The following is a 16,419-nucleotide window of genomic DNA, read 5'->3' on the forward strand; positions in this document are numbered from 1 at the left end:
AAAAAATCAAACCAAATATGGCTAATTTTGATTGTTCAATTGTTTTACAAGTTTGTTTTGGACACTTCATTTTAATTGTTCTCTTTAGTGACACGTGGTTCGTGCAATGTTTACTTTTACTTTAATGTCCCTTTAAGTAATCCCTTTTACACGTTTTTTTTTTATTAGAACCCAGTTTATAAGAGCATCGAGGCTGAAATTCGTTGAAAAATTAAGAACATTGTAAGAACATACCCAGGCTCAGTTTGGAAAAAAAATGACAAGAAACTTTTCTCAAGGAGTGTTAACCGAACTTAGGGATGGATTTTCTAAAATCGAGAATCAAATATTGTCCAAATTTTACCAATTCAAGTGCTCTTTATTTTGCATAATATTGTCGATTTAGAGTAGTCTGAAAAATTAAGAACACATTTAAGAACATTTTATGCTGAAAATTCCTAAAAAAATAAGCACATCCAGGCTCAGCCAAATTTTAGGTGTTCTAATAAAAAAAAAAACGTGTATATCTTTTACCCATTCCTCTCGGAAAATATGAGATAAAAACGTTTTTGGCGCATAATTCTAGAAAACTTATGAATTACAACTCCCAAGAGGCTAAATAATTGGTTTTAGTAATTTAACTAATGATGATTAATGATTACAAGGTGAGGCTCTCAGTTGTTCTCTCCTCTACAGGGTGCACATAAAACTTTCTACTCATAGTTGTGTTTCGACTCGATACTTTAATTAGGGACACCCTGTATATGCGCCAGATCTTTTAGGAAAGTGGAATTTCTCAAGCGGCAAGGTTATAGTTCTGTAAAATTTTTGGTCCGAAAGGCCTTGAAAATGACCCTTGTAACAAACAAATGAAAAGAACGTCCAAAAAGTTTGTTCACTTTTCAAAAATTTACCAAATACCATATAGAAAGCTTTGCAAAGCTCTTTGAAAATTCTTGTGGTTTGCTATTTTGGGGCCTCTATTTTGAAGAATGCACTGAAGAAAATACATATAGCGACTAATCATGACCATGACAATCTGTATCAAAAACCCAAAATGCATTAAGGAAGAAAATTATTAAAAAAATAAAAAAAAACAGATAAAAGAAACAATATTACAGAGAATAAATGACAAAAGGAATGCACAAAATACAAAAGAATGCGATAAGCTGAAGACCGAATTCTGAGATCGGGGGTGGTACCTTGAGTAAGCATCTCCTGTCACTCTAGAGTCACCCCGTCAGTTTAACAAGAAGAAAACAAATAAAACATAGACACAAAGTCTGATCATACAGTTAAGTAAAGCAGCCAAGAAAAGGTTGAAAAGTAGGACTAGAACCCGGTTCGGCGTCCTGTACCCGAGCAGCCGCCTTAGAAGAGAAGGGGGAGGAGAAGGCATTGAATGATAAGGTGATAAAGAGACTCAATTTATAAAGATTTAGATATGGAAAAAACTGAGTATTTTGATAAAGATCAAAAAATTTATACTTTAATTAAGATGCAAGAAAACTTGTGTTATTATCCACTTTACACTATAGGTCTGAAAGGCGACTCTCTTCTCATATTTTGATAGTTACCCTTTCTTTTAGGCTTAAGAGAACAACGCGTCGCAATGCGTATCTTTCCTAAAATGGAAAAGCTATGGGAAGGGAAGCCTTGTGTATATTTATTTATATATTTAGGCTAGGGGTCTTGCATTTGAACTTTGAATATACGTTGTTATTTTCATACGGCACCTGGGACCCAGCTTTGGAAAAATGGTAGTAAAGTTAGTATAGTAAAGATAGTCAGGCCCCTAAACAATTAGAGAATAAATATATAAACTTTTGTATTTATTTCATTATCAAGTTATGAAGTATTCGAAATTAGTTTTGAATGATCATGATAATATTGATATTGATGAACTTCAAATAAGACGACATTGTGACTTTTGACCCCTGGACAGCAGGTCTAACCGAGGACCAGCATCAGTTGACCCCCTGGACATTCAAAATTACTCTCAAACAGAGGAAGTTTACGCTTCCCTCCCGGAAATGGCAAATTTTGTTAGATTTTTCACTACCCCCCGGACACATCCTCCACCCCCCCCCCCACTCTCTCTCATGTACGAACATTTTCTGAAAGAGCCTATTTTTCTAATGTTTGTCTTACTTTTAGAGAATTAATCAACTAATAAATACACTTATTATTATAAAAAAATATGAAATAATGCCATGCTACTGTGTACACCACGTGACAACCAGTTGGATAATGGTCTCTCTTCAAATGAAATGTGAATTCTTATCAGTCACAAAGAACATTGAGATATGCTGCTTCCATGGAGCTTCCATCAAGTTGTTCACGAATGACATGGTTTGATCCTTGAAACACTTGTAAGTCATTTGTGTTCATTTAGTTCATAACGGGAAAACTGTTTTCAATTCCATAGAGGGCATTTCATTTACAGAAATAGCTTTGTGCTTATGTGCTGTTTAAGTACTTTATCTTTTACTTTTTGTTATTTTTTCGATCAATTACCTACATAAAGCCAGTTGCACCACTTTTTGTTTCTATTAACGAATCGCCTTCATTCTTATAGCACTATTAGAATCTCAAAAACCCAACTGAGGGATTGGATACGAGTTTGGTTATTTGTGTTTTTCGTATTTCATTCCGCGAGGGTGGGCGAGCGGGCGCGCGCGATCACCTTCTTTTGCACACACACGCGATGATAACGATAAGGATGAGGAATACTCCTCCTCCAACACCTGATCCAATAATCACCGTGTAGTCCGTACCTTAAAGATGAAAACGAAATTATCTCCATTATTTGCTCGGGATAGTCTCTCCTAACGGTGATCTTTTTATCTTTTCGGTGCCAAATAGTCTTAACATTAAATTTGGCTAATAATTCATAAATTACTTCAAAGTTACTGAAAAACAGCGTTGAAGTGACGAAGTTTGGCTTGGTAAACTCGGGCTTCATTTTTAAGCACTGCTCTGTCTAAGGCGTACAAACTTTCGCGAAAAGTAAATGTCTTTAAAAATTCTAGGAAGGGCCATTCGCGAAAGTTTATGCTCGCAAAAAATTCTTGACAAAATAGAAAATCTGTAAAACTTCAAACTTTGAAAAAATGTAACTTTTATGGCACTTTTTAGCCTGCTAAAAGACTAATAATAAGTCAAAGGACAAATGTTTCAAGCTAATGCAAGAAGTATTTGTCCCTCTAAGCCATTCTTTCTTGTGAAAATTTTTAATTTTACGCCTTTCGCGAAAAGTATTTTTCCGTTAAATTCGCGAAAGTAAATGTCTTGAATTTCGATTTTTCGTCCTCGAGAAAGTTTCTACTCGCGAAAGTTTGTACGCCTAAAGTATTTCAGGGTATTTTCTTACATAACACAGGTGTCAAGAAAATACTAACCTTGTGTGTCTGACGATTGCGAAAGTGATTGGGTGGTTGTGGTAGTTGTGGTCGGAGTTGTAGTGGTTGTCGTGGAAGTTGTTGTTGTGGAAGTTGTCGTTGTTGTCGGGATGAACACTCCAATTGTGTCGTCTCAAATGAAAAAGAAAATATTTTAGCTGTCATAGCTATTCAAAAATGAAAACTACTTGATCACGATTTCGTGTCGTGTTAATTCAACTAAGAAATTTCATCTCACAATATTTTCCGTTCGGTTTTACATACTTGTAAAAATACTCAAACCCCTTCACCAGAAATGAAAAGAAAGTTACTCAAGATTTGTATTTGTGTCACTTTCTTGTTATCGTATTACTTCGAATAAACGCACCTCGAATAAACGCCCCTTCGAATAAACACCCATCAATAAAGAAAAAATTTTCAATAAATGCTCCCATCAAATAAACGCCCCCTTAGAGTAAACGCCTCCCCTAGAAGGGGTGTTTATTTGAAACAGGTAGCTGCAAGGAGGAACTATTTGAAGGGATAAACTTAAATATCTGTTGATGATTGTATCCTTTCAGTATTCAAACTTATTTTGACCCATTTTTACATCTCTAAAATGACATATTTTAGCTGAAAACGAAAACCCAAAACAAATTTCCCATTCACTTTATTAAGATAGTCTTGGTTGAGAATTTAATAAACACTCACTTCTTTTAAACGCCCTCTCGAATAAACGCCCTCCTAAAATTCTAAAAGTTTATTAAACGCCCGGGCATTTATTCGAAGTAATACGGTACACGGTTAAAATATATGGGCTTGAAAAGGATTTTGACTTAGTTTCCACAAGCACATAGCTATTTCTTCTCATCCACACGGAGCTGGCATTGCTTATTACCTTCAGGGAACGTGCAATCTTTGTTGATCAATTTGACGACAATAGGATTAATCTCGTCTAAGTGTTCCTCAAAGTCTTTCTCACTATGTGAATGGAAGACCTTGGCTTTCTTACAATTTTCATCATAATATCCGGATGCCGACATATGTACGGAGTCCGCTTGATAGACATTGAGTATGGCAAAGGTGAGGGAACCGTCCGTAACTAGAATCTGTTGCATTGTGTTCCGTGATGACCTGAAACGTGTATTCATGATATGCACCATTGCAATGTCTTCCGTTCCACTCAGTAGCTGATTGGTTAAAAGTGACGTATCGACTGATTTTACGTCACTTTCAACCAATGAGCTACTGGGTGGAACGGAAGACATTGCAATGGTGCATATCATGAATAGAAAATCAAGAAAGTAAAATACCAAATAAATTATCATTTTGATCATGATAATTATGAAGTTCTTTTATAGTTGACTCTCTAATTCGATCTTAAAGGGATCAAAGATTCTCGGTCTAGAGAAAGATTCGAATTACAGATAGTTATTTACTCCCTAGAGCTGAAGGGACAATGTTTTAGTTTGAATTACAGAAAGATTCGAATAATAGAGGTTCGAATTAGAGGGAGTTGACTGTAAGTGACTCTAATTCCCTTGAAAGTTTATCTAATCATGGATGTATAAAGAAAAACAGGAGTTGAATGTGTTGGTAATTGGTCGTTAAGGTCTTTTGATTTCTATTATAAATTGTACCAAAAGAAATTCTAAGCTCGCACGATGAAATAAGACTCTTTCGTAGAACTCAAGATTGCTCAATTTCGTTATCCGTTAAATTTTGTTTTGAAAAGATATTTTCTCAGGCCAGAAAATGAAAGGTTCTTTATAAGCCCACATGATTTCAGACTCAATTTGTAGACATAAAGTCACTGAAGAACTTTGGAGGAAAGTATCAAGCAATAGAGTTCACCTTAAAGAAAACATTGATCGAAAAATCTTATCATTTCACATTTGTCAAATTTACAAGCCTATTTTTAGTCCGAATATTTTCTTACACTGATGTCAGAAACAATGAATCTCGTCTCAACTAATTTTTAAAGCTTCAATGAGCCAATAAGATTTCACCTATGGATAAAAGAGCTCATTAAGCTTAGCTTAATTAGCAAGCTTAACCTGTAAGACTGTGATAAAGTCAATAGATTGATCGAATGCGAGCTTTTATGCTAACGAATAAAATTTCCTGATTCTAAATTGTGGGATATGTTAGACTACAAAACGAGTCTGCTAAATCACGTGCCCTAGTGCCTTAACTTTTTTACGTGTCTCTAGTGCCATAGGTCGTCCATGTCGTCGAACAGAAATAGTCAGAATAATAAGAAGATGTCAAATATTTCGGCTAATTGTTAGTAATTAGAAATTTGTACCGAGTACTTATCGACTTAATCCCGAAATACCGATAAGAAAGACCTCATATCGCTAAAAAAATTTAGGACTCGTGAAAATTTTAGGGCACTAGGGCACGTGAGACACGTGGTTTAGCAGACTCTAAAACGTACCTGACACCGTACTGTTGTACATTCACAAGAGTTAGAACAATTGCATGTTTCGGGATGAAGGTTAACGAAGGGTTTCTTTTCTTGATGTAATTATTGATGGATGATAAATCGGTTTCTGTTTTAGTTTCCCTCCATGTCATGTGACCTCCAAATTCAGTGAACATGTCATTGTAAAAGAGTGATATAAAAGACCTGCTCATTTTGTTGAAGACATTAGGCCCGTAGAAACTATAGATGTCTGCTTTCTTAGTCAGCGCGTTGTTGGTATTGACCTGCAGTGAGAAATGGGATCAAGCATTGAGTTTCAAGCCCGAAGGGCTAGAGGTCAATCTCCTTGGTAGGATTTGAAGCCAACAAATCCTACCAAAGTTGCGCGGCCTTGAGCAACCCGCCTGGTTTTTACACAAATGACAGATTGAAACTAAAATTTACCGCTTAATTTCGAAAAATATATCACTCGAAAACAAAGGAATTGCTAGATTCAATCCGTCATCAAAAATACGGCGCATATTTTAAGGCTTCAATTTTTCTTGCCTGAGAAAGGTTAGAGATTGACCTCTAGCCCTTCGGGCTTGAAACTCAATGGGATCAAGTAATATAAAAATAGCCTTACTCAATGTTGGTGTAACGTTAAATAGTGTATTCAGATCATTTTTAAAAGAATACACGCCATCTTTGAAAGATTTGTTCGGTCGATAATTTTAAATTATTGTTGCTAATGTGTAGTGACAGGTGTTGAGGGGAGGGCTCGAAATTTATGACGTTTAAGCTTACTAATTTCCTGTCATGAATTTTGAACTCCCTACCAGATCTATCACTAGCTGCTTAAAATCTAAATCAACAGGGATATGTTATAGCGGAGCTGGATGAAGGACGAGAATTCCTTAGCGGATTGCTCCTTTGTCTTTTCTATTGTAAACTGTTCATAATAGAAATCCATCTCTGTCCCCTTAAGTGTTCTGTTTTTATAAGAAAAATGAAACAGGCAAAGTATTCATACAGTACGTTTGCACATATTTTGCTATGATGTTCCCGCTTTTCATCAAAATGATATTTGTAGAAGATACCCCAAAAGCTTCCTTGTACAGTATATGGCCCCCAAAACGGAGACGGCCCCCAAAACGGAGACGGCCCCCAAAATGGAGGTTTTCATTGAAATGAAGATTCTGACTTGTAGATTTATCAGAGTTAAACGATTTTTGTTTATTTTGAAAGAATGATGGTTATACTTAAAAATGAGCATGTTTTTGCTGGTTTGAGACAGATTCAAAATAACATATTTGCGTCTAAAGGAAATATTTTAACACCAAAATTAGATAAAAATTGCATATAAATCACTCTAGCTCCTTGGATATTGAAAATAAGTTATGAAAACGAGGTATAGAAAACTTTCTACACCTAATGCCGTTCAGAAAATGCAAATACATCTGTGACTTTAGAGGCTGGGTAAAAGATATAGCATCTTGAAGGTCAACCAGTATTTTGGAGCCCTAGAATCAGCATTGACAAAACCGAAAATTCTTAATATGAGAAAAAGCAAAAAATCTTGGAATTCTACTCTCCTATCACCTTGAGTTAATAGTTTATAACAAAAAATTAACATTATATATAAATTTTTTTGCTGAATCATTTTTTTGCAAAATATAGGAGAAAAATATCTTTAAAGCTTAATATTTTCAGTTTCAGTTAAGCTTTTTTTCTAAAATTTTCACAGCTTATTCCATACATGATTGGAACTATTTTCAAAAGAGATTTGTTTTCAAAAAATTGATTAAGACGGTGTTAAATCAAAATTGTCATTTTGAAAATTTCTAAATTTTCAGTTTGGACTATGCAATATCGAAAATCTTGAAATATTTCATAAAAATCGTAAATTTTACATCCATCAGGTCGTAAATTTAAGGGAAAACACAAATATGTTTATAGTTTTTCCCCCTATTACCACTGGGCTTAATAATTTGATTTTAACTACACCTCCGTTTTGGGGGCCCCAAACCTGCATTTTGACAACCAGGGGTATACTGTAAAAATTTTATCAAATAGATTTATGCTCAAAACCCTCTAAATCATATTTCAAAACTATGGTCAAAATTTTGTATTCATATCTTAAAGATATCTCGAGAAATCGCTAAAATTTCAAACCTCCGTTTTGGGGGCCATTAGAAAAAAGCTACCTATCTTTAAACGATTGAAAAATATTGTTGAAATTGAAAATTTTGAAAAAGAACTTCCAGGAAATAAAGTAGAGATGTTAAAGGTTTTCATGCAGCAAAAATTTTTGTAAAATCTCTTTTCCTCTAGATTTGAGAGAAATTTCAAATTTGATCGCCGTTTTGGGGGCCACATACTGTAAATAATATCTATTTTTATCAGCGTGTGTTATGAATTTGGGAAGCTTTCATGATTTCTCTTTAAAAATTTCGGATGTAAATATTTTGACAAATATTGTATCAATTGACTTGAAATTTTTTCCATAATCAGACATACCAACTTGCTATTTGAAAATATCAGTTAGAAAGTGAGGCACCCCGCGGTGTAGCGCGGTATTTCAAATGAAAAAGTACTATTTATAATCTTAGAGAAGAAGCTTCTTATAACTTTACTAATGAAAACAATGTTTTTCATTTTTTTAAATTGTCATTCACCAATGTTTTACAGACCCTCTTGATAATTAAAAGTTTTTAATCGTGAACGATAAATGCAGCAGCAGAATCATTGGCTAAGAGGAAATCCAAATTTCACGAGTTTGTAATTAAAAAAGTTAAATTTCATATCAAATTTTAATTTCTTTTTTAAATGTGCGTTATCCAGCTCCGCTATAACATATCCCTGATATCAACAGGGATGAAAATATATAAAGTTTCATGGGAAAATCACGACTGAGTTTTTTTCTGGTTCGATTATATGAAAGTAAGGCTAGTGAAATTTATTGCCCTTCACCTTTATGTACATATCCTCGTAAGAGAAGAAAGGGAATTTCTGGGTCAGGTCGAAATTTTTTATCACTTCGTCTGCTTCTCCCATATCTCCTGTATCTATTCCTTCACCAAATGGAACCAAATCTAAAAGAAAAAGAAAAAGTGTTGAGATTAAGTGTTGTAGCAATCGCGGGAAGAAAATGCTGGATCATTATACTAGGCAGGATTGGCGACAAATGCCTCTGCGTTGATTTTCCGAGAAACCATGACATAATTCCAAATGTTTTCCCCATGCATTCCTGGAAAACTCGACCAAATCCCTTTGGTGCGTTGATGGGTGTATCAGGTAATCTCCTTTTTGTCAGCCACGATATCTTAGCCTCAATACCAAGAATGTAGTTACTAGCATCAAAGGATAAAATCAATATGTTTTTCCTTATTTTATATCTTTTACCTTCATTTTCAAACATTTTTGAAAGTACACCTTTTCAAGGGTATAATATTTAATGGACTTGGAGCATTGGCATTAGCACACATTTAAAGTACATAGACTTCGGTAACATTTATACTTGTTATTGATAATGTACCTTAAGTGGATTAATTTTCGCGATATTTAAAATCCGAATTTTGGCCGAAACCCCTAGGAAAGTGAAAGAAATCGGTTGAAAAAGAGTTCGATTCGCAAAATTTTGTCCACGCAAAAATTTTGGATATTCAATTTGCGAAAAAAAGTCCACGCGAAAATTAATCCACTTAAGGTACATTGTATATACTGCATTTGTCATCTAGGGAAATTGATTTAATGAGGCTTTGGTGCTCTTAAGGTCACAAATAGAGAGTAAATAGAGAATTCAAAAAACTTACAATCATTGAAACATTTCTTGTTGGAAACTTTATAAATATTTTGTCCATTATAACCAGTGTTAGAGCGCATACCACCCACCCATTCTTTCCCACCAAACCAATTCCAAAAGCATCTTTTAGCTGATACACCTGACTGTACAACTTTTTCTCCAAGGTATTTTTCATTTAAATGTATTAAATATGTCTCTTCACTGTCACTAGCCAAAACACCTTGGAATTTCAATGTCTTTTCATTAAAATCAGACCTCAGTTGGCGCCAGTACACAATCAAAACTTGTGTTGCATTGAAAGGTTTCCAAGTGAAGAAACTAATATCTTGACTTGCTTTTTGTAAAGTGTCTGCGTCATTCTGTTCTGCAAAATATACATTTCCGTCTTTAGTTTTGTTTGAATCATAATCGAGGTTCAGCACTAAAATGACGTCATCTTCCATCTTACGCAGGTCAAATGTTTTGTAACCTCCATGCTTCTTTGATGTCATACGTCCGTCTACGGAGACCTGTAAAAATTTCAGGGATAGAGCCTCATTTTGTTTGAAATAATTTCTGATGCAAATATCAAAAAATTGATTGAATATCATCCTCCACTCGTGGAGGAAAACCAGCGTAAAAACATACACTAAGCTCTTACTTTAACGTCTAGAGCAGGCCAATCGAGTTTTTATTTGACGTCAACTAGATCAGACGCTTTTGCAACGCTCTTCGAAAAAATGGCTGAAAACCAATAAAAACATCAAAATTCATGAAAATAACATCAAAATGGATAAAGATCAGCCTTTCGAAGCAGCTTCACCACCTCAAGCTTGCACGCCGTCAAGATGTACTGAAGACGATGACCTGGATCGCTTAACATGCAAAAAATGTAAAAGATCAGTTCATTATGAGTGCACACAGCTACCCCTGTATCAACTACAAATATTCGTGACATCCTACAACGATCATTACTTATGTTCAAACTGCGTACGAATAACGAAAAACCTAAGAAGTAAAGTGGGAAAAAACACTCAACATATGATGCAAAATGAACTTAAAAAGAAAGACGACGTCATACAAAAACTGAACAACGAAGTCAACACCAACACAAAAACCCGTGATTCCATCAAAAATGACCTCAAAACCTTTCTGGCAGGAAAACTACAAGAGATGGAGGAGAAGACAAGAAGCATGATTAAGGAAGAAATAAAGCACACAGCAGAAATAATGACTGAAACATCAAAAAAAACATACGCTGAGATTACCAAGAAGCACAAAGAAGACTTAAAATCTGCCGAAGAACAAAAACGGAAGGAAGACAGTGAAAAGAGAGACATAGAATCTAGAAAACTGAATATGATCGTTCACGGGTTTCTCGAATATTCAGGCCCAGATAAGGAAGAAGAAGAAAATGGAAAAAAATATGATATATTTCGGTTCCGAGAACTCCTAGATGACATCAATGTTCCAGAAATCAATGTTACTCACCACAGATTAGGAAACAGAAAAACAAAGAATGGCCGTCCTCTGAAAGTCACCCTGCAAAGTCAACATGACAAAGATCTTATCATGAAGAATTTACACATGCTAAAAGAAACTTGTTTCTTTCAGGTAAGTATAACGGAAGATTTCACAATCAACGAACGGAAAAAGATCAAGGAGATGCACGAACAAGCGAAGAAACTTAACAAAGACAATATCAATAAAGGATTCAACTGGTGCGTAAGAGGAAGCCCAAGAACAAAACTACGCTTCGTTAAAAAATTACAAAACCGAACAAAAATATCTTCAAATTGTAAACCAAAATGCTCTACAGAAGAAATCGTCAGCGATTGGGCATTAACAGATGATGATGAATGATTCATTTTGTAAAATAGGCAGTCGAACTCTATTAGCTTAAAGCTAGTACAGATTTGTACACATTTTTCGACTTTAAAGAATATATACATTAACATTACATTAACATTAACATCGGTTGAGCTCATTGAATTTTAGAGGCAAGATTTTAACCCTTCTCAGGCAAGATAAATTGAAGCCACTTATTTCCCATCCAAAACGCGCATAGAATGCGCCCTAATGACGACGGATTGTATCTAGCGGTTCCTTTGTTTTGGAGGACTATATTTTTTGAAATCTAGCGATAGACTTTACTTTCAATCCGGCGTTTGTGTAAAAACTACGCGCGGGCGTTCTGGATGGGAAATAAATGGTTTCATTTCCCATCCAGGAGTCTCTCCTCTAGCCCTTCGGGCTTTAAATTTAATGGTTGAGCTACTGATTTAGCTATACAAACACAATAAATATGTCTTCGAACTTTTATCCAGTGAGTGACATGAGTAAAGTAGATTGTTGCAGGAATTTTCAAACAAAGAATATCGTTGTTTTTGATCTTGTGAGAATTAGATTGGAAGAATGATGAATAACTTACAACAATCTTTTGGTGCACACCATTCCACAATGGCATCGGTTTACTCAACGTAAATTCTTTCTCTATATCATCTCCTTTAGGGAGTGTTTGCATGATTGTTTGATTCATTGTGTAAAAGACTATAAAACAAATGTTGTTTCCCAAATATTAGAAGGAATTTAATTCTCCGAACAACCAATTTTTTTTTCTGGCATTTGTGAGCCCAAGCCGATAAATTCTTCCAACATATCCTTCGAAAAAATGTATAAATCTTCTCACCTTTTATTCAAGGAAGGTCAAATTAAAAATAAGAAAATGACCAAATTGTCCCTCGATCAACATTTAGTCATTTTGTCTCAAATTTGGAGTTTAGGTCATTAAATTGATAACTTACCAGATTTGCGGCAATTTTGGGCATCATTCATCCAATAGACGTACCGGCCTTTCTTTCCAATGTTTGATCCATCCTTCAATCGATGACTTGTTATGATCGGTGCAAACATCTCATAATTACATTTATATTTCAGGTTGTACCCAGCCCTTGCCCCAGTGTCATCAAGTCGATCATAATTCATGATCAAATATGCAGATCTGGAATCATGACCTATAACAACCTGCAAATTGAAGACTTAGAAGGAATGTCAAGCGGTGAGACACCTACTCACGGGCAATACAACCCATGCTCAACACCGCCCGTTGTATAAAGGGAGAGCAATCGGCTACGGTGCGCAAGATCGTATGTTCAATCCTCGGACGGGTTATAGTATACATGTTTTTTTTTTTATAAGCAAGTGTCTGCCCCTACATCAGGCTTGCATTATGCTTAGCATTCTATTGTTCTCAAACAATAGAGCCATTGTTTAGGTACCAAAAACTGAGCCTGCATATGCTTATAAACGTTATGCTTATAAAAGAAAAAACATGTACTAAAAACTTACTTAGTTTAAAAATAGTACTTCACGTCTCATGCCTCAATCGAGATAATGATCAAAGGTATGCGAAGCTAACAAAAGAGAAAGAGTAGCACTCTCCGCTACCTTCGGGTAGAAAACTATCGAAGGATTAGCCTTCGGTTCGTCTCCGACTGCCGTCGCAGAATAATTTGCTTTCTTACATTCAACAAGAAAGGATGAATTCTGGCTCTAATTCAAAATTATTAAATCACTACAGTAGTCGATTTGTTTCGTTTGAATCTTGACGGGCTCTTGTTAGGGATTTTTATGATACGATTAGTTTTACAGAATTTTTTCTAACCTGAAAAGTGTTTTTGCGAAAGGTAATATAACGATTGGTCATGTTATAAAAAGTGATGACGACAGCTTTTTTAGCTTTGAAGGTGGTCTGTGGATATCTTGATTTGATATCTTTGTCCACTTGTGAGAGGGTAGCCTCTGTGTCCTCCTCACGAAACCAAATCGCCGAATCGCTACCTGTTGAACAATATAGAATTAGAAAAATATATCTTATTTCAGAATTCAGAATTCTTTAGTCCATGCTACGTAGGATCTCTTGATTTTCCATTCCTGCTATCGATCCTATTGTTTAGTATTTGTTCTCGTTTTCTGAAGTGTTCGTTTAGAAACTTATCATGAAGGAACGCAAAATTTTTTTCCATTGACCTAAAGTTCATTCAGAGCACTCCCTCGTTAATCATCGAAAACACCTTAGCTATTCGTACTTTACAGTCTTTAGAATGTTCGAAATATTGGCCTTAACCACCAATGCAACACAGACCCATTCAAATCACACATTTAGATATATTCGATATTTTACGTGGATAAAGCCCCTCTATCTAGGACCGAGAACTTTAGTCAGTTTTTCGCGGAGTTCATGATGACCATGCATGAAATATACGAACTGAACGAAACATTGGAAGGGATAGGGAGTCGAACCGGGAACCCATGATTTAATGTACCGACGCCTTAGACCACTTGACCATCGCTCTTAATCTTACCTTGTGTAGCGAAAGAGCCGTCATAAGGGACATATCCAGCGATGAATATTTCTGTGGTCGGAACCTTCAAATCCCATCGACCAAGATTATTGGTTGATTCAAACTTTATGAATCCACTTTCACTTACCTAAAGACGAAATGATATCATAGAAGATGGCTAAATTACATTTAGTATGTTACATTGGGGTCCGTGACAACGGGTAAAATACTCAAAAATCTCATCACAATGTTATTTGAAAAATCCATAAGAATATAAGACCACCTCAATGCCAGACAATAATTATTTCGAATAAAATTAATAATTTAAAAATTATTATTTGGCCATTTTTTGCTTACTTTGTCCAAACGTAAATATTTTTATTTCTTTGGTATTTTATTCAAAATTAAGAAAACTACGGCAATATTTCTAACCATTTAGAGCATATTTCCACCCCGGTTTCTTTACTTACGTATAAATTTATCAATCCAAGGATGAGAGATTTGAGACGAAAATGCCCGATAACTGCTTCTCGTTCTTCGTTCTCCACTGTCGTCGTGTTCATCTTAACATCGTTCGTTTCTCCACCGAATGGATATAGGAGGGCTACGGGAAGAAATCATATCTTTCTATTCAACTCAATGGCTTTGGTGAAGTCCAAATTCACCACATATAACATATGTTGAGGATTGTTACCATTACTACCCTTCCTCTCTTGGATTCAAAGTCACTGAAGTCAGTCCAAATATTATGTAGGATTAAAAATGACATTCCTTTTAAAAGGCAAGTCATTTGAATTAAAGGTTTTGAATGCTTGATATCATCATTTCAGCGAAACATAGTGGAATACCTTTTACACACTTAACGGGACTTGAATTTCTAAGTTGATAACAGGCAGGTTGAAGGTAGGCCTTTTAGCTATATCATCGTTATTATTTTGTTATTATTACTTACATGTATAAACATGGTGGATGTAAAAGGCCCACGCGACACACCACAGCCAACATTTATATCCCATCATCAACGACCAGCTTCTTTCTTTGTAACTTTTAGTAACTTTTAGTGTGATCTGCGGTTTTGGTTCTATGGTTCGATCATAGTATAAGCATGGAGGTATAAAGAAACAGGAGAAGTATGCTATTGTAACCATGCTCGCCCTACGATTAAAAAAATTACGAGGTATGCATGCTCATAATCTCATATATCGTGCATTTTTAATGAGCTCTTTTGTTGATAGGTGAAATCTTATTGGCTAACTTAAGTGTTGGAAATAAGATGAGACGGGATTCATTGTTTCTGACATTGGTGTAAGAAAATATTTGGACTAAAAAAGGGCCTGTAAACTTTGCAATCCTTCATCAAATGACAAGATTTTTCGATCAACATTTTCTTCAAGTGAACCCTATTGCTTAATACTTTCCTCCTAAATTCTCCAGCGACTTTTTGTCTACAAATTGGGTCTGAAATTGTGTGTGCTTATAAAGAACTTTTTATTTTCTGGCTAGAGAAATTATCTTTTCAAAACAAAATTTAATGGATGCCAAAATTGAAGGCAAACTTATTTCGTGGAGCTAAATTTTATTTTATTCTCGTTTATTAGAAGGCTAGAAATCTTCGATGCTGATAGTAAGAATGTTCAGAACAGACTTGAGTTCTACTAAAAAGTCGTATTTCGTCGGGCGAGCCTAGAATTTCTTTTGATTTATTACATAAAAGAAATCAAAAGACTTTAACGACCAATCATCGACAAATTCATCTCCTGTCTTTCTTTATACCTCTATGGTATAAGAAAGCTGCGGCTGGAATGATAACATCTGAATTTCTACTGTTCTATCTCTGTCGTATTTGATGACTATTTGTTGATCAAGAATAAGTAGTGTAGCATCTTTAATGGTAAACTTTATTAGTTTGTCGTTAATACTTACTTCGCAGTGCGTTTTAGACATTAATGATATGCCCTTGATAATACACTTGCATTATAATATCATTGTGCAAGAAAGATCAACAATAAGAAATTTAGACAAGCACAAAATGGCTGGGCTGAAAGAAATCAAAAATTAATAAGGTGCCTCGAAATGCCTTCACAATATTTCATTGAAATCTTTCTAGAAATCAATGAAATAGTACATCAAGATAATTCTGTGAAAATTTCAAGCCAGCACCTTCAAAATTTATCATTCAAACTGACAGGAAAGTTGTTATCTTTTGCAGGTAGTGATGAATGCCCTCAAATAAACGATGCTCACATTTATAACAATAGAAGGGGGCGTACGGGGTTTGCGATTTCCGAAACACCGAATAATTTTTCTAAAATCTCCGAAATTCCGTAAAAAAATACTTGCCGATTTTTTTGGGTTTTTTTCCTCGTTGTGACTTACTCATGGATTTTTGACACCGAAACAATTTCAGAATTCCGAAATACCGAAGGAATTCTGCAAGATTTCCGAAATTCCAAAGAAAAAAGGGTCGATCTCCGTAACTTTGAAATACCGTACGCCCCCACTTAGAAGTCAGAAGTTTACATGCAA

The 16,419-nt window shown here is 35.1% G+C and overlaps 1 protein-coding gene across 1 annotated transcript; it reads right to left on the reverse strand.

Moving 5' to 3' along the window:
- Positions 1-2,099: 2,099 nt before the first annotated feature.
- LOC136801873 (uncharacterized) lies at positions 2,100-14,502 on the reverse strand. Its single transcript, XM_067058535.1, has 11 exons — positions 14,364-14,502; positions 13,915-14,041; positions 13,215-13,390; positions 12,355-12,574; positions 11,982-12,100; positions 9,582-10,080; positions 8,740-8,861; positions 5,800-6,071; positions 4,258-4,493; positions 3,381-3,512; positions 2,100-2,756 (listed from the first exon to the last, which is right to left on the reverse strand). The coding sequence occupies exons 1-11, from the start codon at positions 14,454-14,456 to the stop codon at positions 2,662-2,664; spliced, it is 2,091 nt and encodes a 696-aa protein (XP_066914636.1). The 5' UTR covers positions 14,457-14,502; the 3' UTR covers positions 2,100-2,661.
- Between the last annotated feature and the right edge of the window lie 1,917 nt (positions 14,503-16,419).

Source organism: Clytia hemisphaerica, unplaced genomic scaffold, assembly GCF_902728285.1.
Source record: "Clytia hemisphaerica strain Z4C2 unplaced genomic scaffold, Clytia hemisphaerica genome assembly, whole genome shotgun sequence".
Lineage (NCBI taxonomy): Eukaryota > Metazoa > Cnidaria > Hydrozoa > Leptothecata > Clytiidae > Clytia > Clytia hemisphaerica.

What these genes read in the sequence shown, in the direction of transcription:
- LOC136801873 (XM_067058535.1), bottom strand. Translation starts at nt 14,456, where the DNA reads ATGAACACGACGACAGTGGAGAACGAAGAACGAGAAGCAGTTATCGGG. An exon ending in TTCGCAAAAACACTTTTCAG is followed by an intron (nt 12,575 to 13,214) that starts GTTAGAAAAAAT and finishes TTCAATTTGCAG; the next exon opens with GTTGTTATAGGTCATGATTC. An exon ending in GTACAACAGTACGGTGTCAG is followed by an intron (nt 4,494 to 5,799) that starts GTACGTTTTAGA and finishes TACACGTTTCAG; the next exon opens with GTCATCACGGAACACAATGC.